Source organism: Ixodes scapularis, unplaced genomic scaffold (assembly GCF_016920785.2).
Source record: "Ixodes scapularis isolate PalLabHiFi unplaced genomic scaffold, ASM1692078v2 PGA_scaffold12__126_contigs__length_90152505, whole genome shotgun sequence".
Classification (NCBI taxonomy): domain Eukaryota; kingdom Metazoa; phylum Arthropoda; class Arachnida; order Ixodida; family Ixodidae; genus Ixodes; species Ixodes scapularis.
The window spans coordinates 63,103,544-63,111,985 of record NW_024609838.1 but is presented as its reverse complement, the minus strand read 5'-3'; the positions used below and the strand labels follow the sequence as shown (position 1 = coordinate 63,111,985).

At 51.0% G+C, this 8,442-nt stretch overlaps 1 protein-coding gene across 1 annotated transcript; it reads left to right on the top strand.

The window, feature by feature from the left end:
* The first annotated feature begins 2,218 nt into the window (after positions 1-2,218).
* LOC121835226 (beta-1,4-glucuronyltransferase 1-like) lies at positions 2,219-6,968 on the top strand. The gene is made up of 2 exons (XM_042289217.1): positions 2,219-3,391; positions 6,560-6,968. The coding sequence occupies exons 1-2, from the start codon at positions 2,219-2,221 to the stop codon at positions 6,833-6,835; spliced, it is 1,449 nt and encodes a 482-aa protein (XP_042145151.1). The 3' UTR covers positions 6,836-6,968.
* Positions 6,969-8,442: the final 1,474 nt, after the last annotated feature.

Sequence of the window (8,442 nt, the reverse complement as noted above, 5' to 3'; positions counted from 1 at the left end):
CGTACTTCTAGTATACCTTTGGGGATCATTGTCGCTAAATTAATAGACCGAACTCACCAAACGTTCGGCGCATCCGTGGCGCCACCAGAACTTTAGTTTACAGGAGGCAAAAGGCAATGCACGAGAGGGCTCCTGCTGTCTCGTGCTCCACACGCGCAAAGCTCCAGCGAGGTTGCCGCACGTGCAAAAAGACTATCCCTCGATGCATTGCGGCAGCGGTGGCGTAGTCAAACTGGCTGGTGAGATCGGTCTATTTGGTATTAGGTATCCGCCCGCGTAGGAAATTTGTACGCTTGCCACGAGGCTTGGCGCGGCGTGTACAGGCCTTTTCTTTCAGGGCGCCGACGGCGCCGTCTAGCGGCTTAGAGAAAGAAATACCGGCTAGTTCTGGCAGCACAGCTCTCTGTGTAGGCAACGGTGTGGGTATGGGGGAACTTGGCTAGGCTTGCCTATGGTGGACTGCATTACCTTGGCTGGAGCTTGTCCGGTTGAATGAAGCTGGCTACTGACAGGCCATCACCTTGCCTCCTCGAAAAAACGAGGACGAAGACGGTGGGGTGTTATGAATGAGTTTCCACAGCGAAGTAAATATGAGCAGTTTAATGTAGTCTATGCAGGTAAGCTCTTGGCATTTGATAGCCCCATCTTGAGTGGTGGCCGGCATGCAGATTTTTTCAAACCCTTCACATACCATGGGGCTTGCAGTGATAACCCAATTGGACCACCTGCACCGGGAATTAAAATCGGTCCTCTTGTCGTAGACGAAGTTCTGAGCAAAAACGTGACGATGAGTCTAATACAAAGCCCTCGTGATTCATGCTCGCAATAGACTGACTTCATAAGTGAGGATTCTTGGGGAAAATGTGAAGCTCGATAACATTGCAGCCACGATCGTGCTGGAGGTTCTTGTGCTCATGTCACACTTTCTGCTATTGTTGTGCTTTTTAAAATCATTTGTCCATCAGACGACCACGAAGTGGTCGCCAGACAAGCGTAGATGTTCGGATATTGCAGCACGGTAAAAAAGAGCCCTCGGAACTAACTCATGCACGACGCCCGTTTTTAAGCCTCTTCGCCCATACCCTTGGCGGTTGCATACCATGTGTCAGACGGCAATCCAAAAGTGCACCAGGAAATCTATGTTGCGCTTTTTGGACTCCCACGGCGACTATGGAGAAGGAAGTGACGTCAAGAACGCAGCAAACGCAGATTGAATGTTGATTTAGTGAGAGTCGCTGATGACGAATTTCCGCAAAAGAAACATCCAATCTGCGTTTTTTGCGTTGTTGACGTCACTTCCTTCTCCCTAGTCGCCGTGGGAGTCTAAAAAACGCAACATAGGTTTCCAGGTCGAGGGTACGTCATGCAGTTACATGTGATGGTTTGAGGTTATGCGAAAAAGGTCCCGACCTCCGTGACTCGACCGTCGACTGCCGTCATGTATACACCCCTGACGCAACAACGCAGCGCGCCGCCGACACTCACGTGACTTCCGCGAGCTAATCAGAGCGCCTGTTTATCGGAAAAGAACGGGACAGAGAGCGAGCTTTCCTGTTCTAATGTCGTCGCTCTGTGCCGTGAGTCGGATTGTCAACCCGGTGGTCGGCAAAAAGTAATTCCAAAAATATCTTTTTTTTTTTTTTAGTTGAGACATATTTGGTGGATGCCTAATACCAGGGAATGTTGCGTCCCCGTGGCTACTAAGCGCAAGTTACAAAATTTTGCCTGCCATAAAAGTTTCAGAGATGCAGAACCGTGGCGTCAGAACAAAAGGGGAAAGGGGGGGGGGTTGACAGTTTAAGAGACGCAGGGCGTGGTTTATTACATTCGGCCTCCGGCATTTTTATATCCACTCGGGGGGAAGAGGGCAATACCCCTTTCTCCCTCCGCATAACATTCCGATGCCATCGATGTAGAAAAGTTGTGGCTAGCGAGACGTTTACGAATTATAAACCAGAAAGAAAGCGCATGTCCGCCATCTGCTTCTTTAGTGTGTGCCCATCCGTTTTCGATTCTTCATGTTAAGAACAAGCAGGAAGCTACCAGGTCAAGGTAAGGATATGCGGACAACTGCCACTTCATGTAAAGAACAGGCAGAAAGCTTCCACATCACGTTAAGAACAGGAAACTACACATCGTGTGAAGATCAGGCAGGTCACTTCCACTTCATGATGTTGTATTTCGTTGTCATCTTTATGGCCAGGTTTCGTAGCCAATGATGCCAATGCCACATCAACTGGGAGGCCGAAACGTCCTGAGGCGAACTCCGGTCTTCCTCGTCATCGGCGTCCTGTTCACCTGCAACCTCTTCGGCCTCCTGATCTTCAACCGCCTAGAACACTCGGCGCAGAACAGTCCGTCGGGCAAGCACCCGAACCAAACGACCGCACCAAACCACCGCTGGAGGTACGGACAATCGGGCGACGTCCTCTTGGGTGCAACCGAAGACCGCGTCCACATCCTAGACGTCCTAGCCAGCAGGGCACCCTTCAAGTTCGACGTCGACAAGCAGTCGCTTGATGCCAGCCGCAAGTACAAGATTGCTCGTAGGCTCCTGTCGCCCCAAGCGAAACTAGCACCTCAAGACTGTGGTGGAAACGTCTGTCTCGCGACGCAGGGCTCCCTAGACCGCCTCTCCTGGCTCGTCGACCTTGTCCAGCTCTGGAACGGGCCGGTGTCGCTGGCGGTCTTCGTAGCCAACTCGACGCAGTTCCAAGCCGTCAAGCTGTACCTTTCCCTCATTCGTTTCTGTTCGGAAGCCATCAAGACCAACATGCGAGTGGATCTGGTGTATCCGGCTGACGAGAACCTTACCAGGAAGACCGTGTGGTCGGACGAACTCGGCTCCGATTTTTCTTGCGGCACCCACGCAGTTCTCCTGAAGGCTCTACAGAACGTCGGCAAGACGAAAGTTGTCAAGGGAAGTGCGAAACCGATGCTCTACCCTCAGAACCATCTCCGGAACGTGGCCAGGGACGGCTGCGCCCAGAGGTATTTCTTTCTCACGGACATCGACATCATGCCGAAGCCGGGACTCTGGGAGGAACTGTCCCACTTCTTCGGGCGGACCCTTCCGTGTACAAAGTGCGTGTTTGTGGTGCCCACTTACGAGATGTCGGATACTGCGCCGGTACCCAGGACGAAACGGGAGCTTTTGCACCTTGTCCGGCGGAAGGAGGCGAGGCCTTTCCACCAGAAGTCCTTCATCCCCAACCAATACGCCACGAACCACGGCATATGGGAAGGCCTGAAGCAGCACGGCGACGGACTCCGTGCCGCGTACAGCGTGAAGAGGTACGAGTTCTTCTACGAACCTTTCTATGTGGCTGCCAAAGACGTGCCTCGCTATGACGAGAGGTTCGTCGGCTACGGGTTCACCAGGAACACTCAGGTCAGTTTGTTAGGAATCGCATGCTTACACTTTTTTCTTTTTTTTTTCCTTTTTTTTTGTATTATTGATTTTTCCTGAATGTTCCGGATGGACGTTTTGAGTTCTCATTAAAGGAGCGATGCAACAATTTTTGTACTTTGCGCAAATACCGCTTAAAACGGGTCCCTAACGTTAATGACCTATGAAACACGCGTTCGTTCTTCACCCATCGCAATAGAAGCCCCAGAAAAATATTTAAGAAAAACGAGCAGCGTTCACCCCCTCAACTCACAGCCAGAACAAGCGGCCACGTGATCTGGAGCCGATTATATGCCGCCAGTGTTGATCATAGCCACGCGCTGGTGTTGGCAAAGCGCAGGACACGCGCTGAGTTCCAGACATTGTTATGGCTCGGCTGTTGTCGTCGTTGCAGCGATTGGACACGGGTCACTACCCGAATGCTTCTCGAGCTAGCAATTGTCACGAGCCCAAGTCGAGTGCCCACGCAATGCTCGGGTCCAATCTATGAACCGCATTCAAATATCGTCACTTGGGTGTACTACGGTCCCCACGTTACGTCACCAAATTTTCCAAAGGAGAGATTGAATGAAAATGATCGCTTTTGTCCTTGAAATTACACCGCAACAAAGAAGTTTCTTGGCCAGTGGCGTTGCGTGTGGGTATCCTTGAGTCCCAGGTGTGCCAGTAAGCTCGTGTAGAGTGAAAAACATTCCAATTGAATATCGTTGCACCGGTCCTTTAAGCCACAGATTGTAATGCCAAGATGGCAGATGACAGCAGTCATACGTGGTCAGAAGTAAGATATAAACTCCGAGGACGTCTTCAAGTGAATTTACACTTCCCTCTGTCCACCTGTTGCTGAGTGCCATTGGGGAGCTTTAGTAGGTCGCTCCGACAGCACCAATAACGGCACCTGATAGCGAAACGATGCATGTGCAAAGGCTTCGGCGGAATATCGGGTACCGTTATCGAACTTATAAGGGCGATTTACTAAAAGTTTCTATTGTAATATACCCCTGATGCTCCCCGTTGGTTCGGCACATAAACTCACATATTCTTAATTGTCACGTGGTCTCCTGCATGCACCCTGAAACACACTTACTCATATTTTTGTTGATGAAAATTAAATTACGGAGTTACTAACTTGGTTCATATTCATGCATTTATTTATTGTGGTGAACTTTATGCACCGAATCGATTGAGGGTCACAGCCGGAGTGTTCGGCTGAATTCCCTGACCCAGTGTATCGTTTCCTCTGTTCGTCGGTGCATGCAGGTGAGCCCATTCATTCATTTATCCTGTGTCATCAGTCATTTATACGGGCTTATAGTTGGTGACAGGTAAAGAGTGAAGTGGAAGCTCCTCCCACCTCTTCTCACTTTAGCAGAGCGAACGCTGGAGAGGAGGTCGCCTCTACAGCGTTCGCTCTGTTAAAGCGGAAAGAAGTGGGAGGAGCTTCCACTTAACTTTTAATCTGTCACCAACCATAGTTTATTGCGCTTGTTCATCCATCACTCCAGTGCACGCCTCCGCTCGAGCGCTTGGATGACAAATGACCTCAGATCATGCAGTTTGTCAGGCATCCATATATATTCGTCCACCGTTTATCCACCGCGCAGTTCATCAAACAACCCGCCCCTTCATGTGTTGATTTCACCTTCTGCTGACCGATCAATGGAGTAACCTCGAGCCACTAATTGGTTCAGAGGAATGGCACTTTCGCCATCTTCTTGCTTGAAATTATTGTTGCCAGTTATCTGAAGCTTTATCTGAAATCGCAGGAAGCGCTTTAATGTCCCCCAGCAATGTTAAAGCAGGCCTCGACGGAGAAAATGACAACGCCTGAGGTTCCTGACACCGAATACCTAATGCTCAGGAAGGTTCATTTTTAAATTGAAACCTAAGCACCAAAATGGCGGCAACCAGTTGGCGTATCGATACTTAAACGCAGCTTATATTATAGAGTGACCATCTCTCCATCCGTTCATACGTTTGCATGGTCATCCCGACTCCCACGGATATTTCAGGCATCAATTATTTCGAAAACCATCTCTCTAACCATGGGCATACCATCCGGGGAGGGGGGGGGGGGGGGGCAAGGGGAGCGCCTGCCCCCTTCCCCCCCCCCCCCCCCAGTTCACCGAGTGGAGAGGGGCAAGCATGTGTTTTGCCCTTCCCCCTGAAACAGCCGCCACTGGGCAGGGCAAACGCTGGCCGGTGTTGCCCAAGGGATACCAAGGGTACCACCCCCCGCCCTGGCCGGGGGAGGGGGGGGGGGGGGGGCTGGTGTGCTCGCCCTCTCAAAAACAGGTTGGTACCCCACTGTCTCTAACTCTAGTATAGTCGTTGTACAGATGGGTAATGTCAAGTGAGCGTCCACTGACTGGCAGGAATACTGGCGATATCTGTTGATTACACCTGAAAGCGTTGCCTGCCTATTCGCAACTCTACAGGGGGCGACGCCACCCAGCGGAGAAGACGCGAAAGAGAGGCGGGGAGCTGCATACCCAAGTGGACAGCTTAAATTTGCGCGGCCAAGTGGCCGAAATGTGACACGGAGCAAAGGGGATTAAATGCTTGCCGATAGAGTTGCAAATAGAATAAGCGCACGCAAAAGAATGCCTCGCGGCATTCCTTTATACCATCGATGTTGTTGTTTGACGAATTGTGGTTGCTGCTAAAGTGCCTGTAGATATACTATATAAACGTTACGCGATTCATTGTTCGAAATGCTACTCCTCGCTGCCGCTTTTACTCAAAAATGGCGTCGTGCAGCCAGACAAAGAAAGGCTGAGAGGAGGGGTACGACGTGAATTTTTCGTTTGCATATCCTTTAACTGCTGCAAGTTGCTAGCTGTTGGTGCTTAGCACAGTACGACAGCCAGCACCATTTTATACAAACTAACAAGGGTTCATGAGCATCGTCGTTAGTCTTTCTTCCGTAAGGTCAGGAAGGGGAACCCGTGCCCGTAAAATACCGAATGAACGCCCACTCCCAAGAGATCGCCCACCTATATTTTTCCTCTATCTCTCCACCGCGGGAGGGCGTTTGTTTAGAACTGTACACGGCAAAACATTCTGTGCTTGCACACAAGTATCGTGCGTTCCTCGGTCAGCATTAATCATATTGTATGCGATGAAAAAAAAAAGAGTTTCATGTATGGCCAGGTGTACGAGACCCACCTGGCCGGGTTCGAGTTCCGGGTGCTGGACGAAGCCTTCGCCGTGCATCGCGGCATGCAGAACAAGCGCAGCATAGGCGTCTGGAAGGAGCGCCAGAACGACCTGAACCGGAAGCGCTTCGTCGTCTTCCAGAGGGACATGAAGAGGAAGTACCGGCTCACAACGAAGAAGGCCACGGCACCCGCTCCAACGACCAGCAAGACTCCGTCGTCATTCTCCAAAACGCTGCAGGGTTCTCTCCGACTAGCGCCTTCGTCTTGAACTAGCTCTTACGGTCTCTTGCAACGTAAGATCAAGGGAAGAGGCTCTGCCCACAACGAGCGAAGCTCCGCCGCACATGAGGGCGGTGGACCAGCAGTTCATCTCCTGGTAAAATAAAGTACTGTGGCATGCGCGAGACACCACTGAGCTCACTCTAAGCAACTGCATACGTATGTGGCTAAGGGTCATTCCAATAGGCGCCTTCGTGCGTCGTCATCTTCGTTTTCAGAGCTGTCCCGTACGAAAATGTCAGATTCAGGCCGGAATGGAAAATGCCGGTTCCGCCTAGACCCAAAATTGGGGCACCAGTTTATATCCAGCCTGGAACCGCGCATTTCCAGCCCTAATTTTAAACCCAGGCGGTGCACCGCCGGAATTCCCGCTGCGCTCACCACTGGACTCCACAAAAGAATTTCGTGTTATGCCCTTAGCCGTTACAACCAAGAGAACGTGGCGATTTCAGACCCAGGCGAACTGGGTCTGAAATCGCGACGATCTCTTGCTTGTGACGGCTAAGGGCATCGCACGAAAGACTTCTGTAGAGTCCAGTGGTGAGCGCAGCCGTAATTATGGCGGCGCACACGGTCGTCCAGGCGTCGTCGCGTCGTCATTAAACACAGTGCACGGAACACACACACAGCACGCACAAGCACCGTATCCAGTGTTGAGTGCATCGGGAAGTTCCGGCGGGCAAGCGGTATCCGAGTTGTCCAATTATTGTCACCAAGCACACCAGCGCATCCAGATGCCGAGCCAAACTGCAATGGGTCGGCAGCTCCGCACTATATAAAGATTCAAAGCCGGGGTCAGTGGGTATCCATCCAGGGAAACGATGGGCGCGCTGGGCCTTTTGCGTAATCATCCTCCGTTGATAACGGCGAGGGCGTAGGTCAAATTTTTTACAGGAATTGAGCGCCTTGAAATTTTGCAAGGGAAAGTGCTCCATAAAAATACACTTTTGGTAAAGGTTTGAGATTATAATCTGAAGGCACCGAGCACGAGGATAGAAAGCACTCTATAGGCGAGGGTTGGATGAAAGTGGCTGAAAGCTGGGCTAGTTGGATGAAAGTATCGTGCTCACATCTGAATGAGCCACCACGTGGGTAATGGCGCATCTGTGTATTTAATGGCGAATTCGCGTGGTCATTTCCCGGCAAAATATTTTGCCATATCTCCGCCAAGGGCATTCGGGTGGTCAAAGGCTGGCGAGTGCGCGCCGTTCGGGTGGCAGTTCTCAGGCGTGTGCTGGCAATTTACCGGCACAAGTTTTGCCCGAGCTCCAAGAGGTCGGGCACCTTGTCTGCCAGACTGTATCCGGTATCGTCATATCCGAATCGGGAAATGGAACCAAACGAAACAATGGTCGCCGAGAGCGTGTTCTAGTAGAAAACGAAGCCACTGAGAAAGACACCCCTCTGCGGTCCGAGAAAGACAGCAAAAACAACGGAGATAAAGATAAAATATTTTAAAGGAAGCTTCCGCAAGATCAGTTTCCTATGGGACACAGCGTGTTATTACACCGCTGTAAAAAATGTATTGATAGTGCTGCAGCTCGACACTTGAACGCGCATTACTATTTTAGAGGGCTGGGTCAAATCAAAATGCTG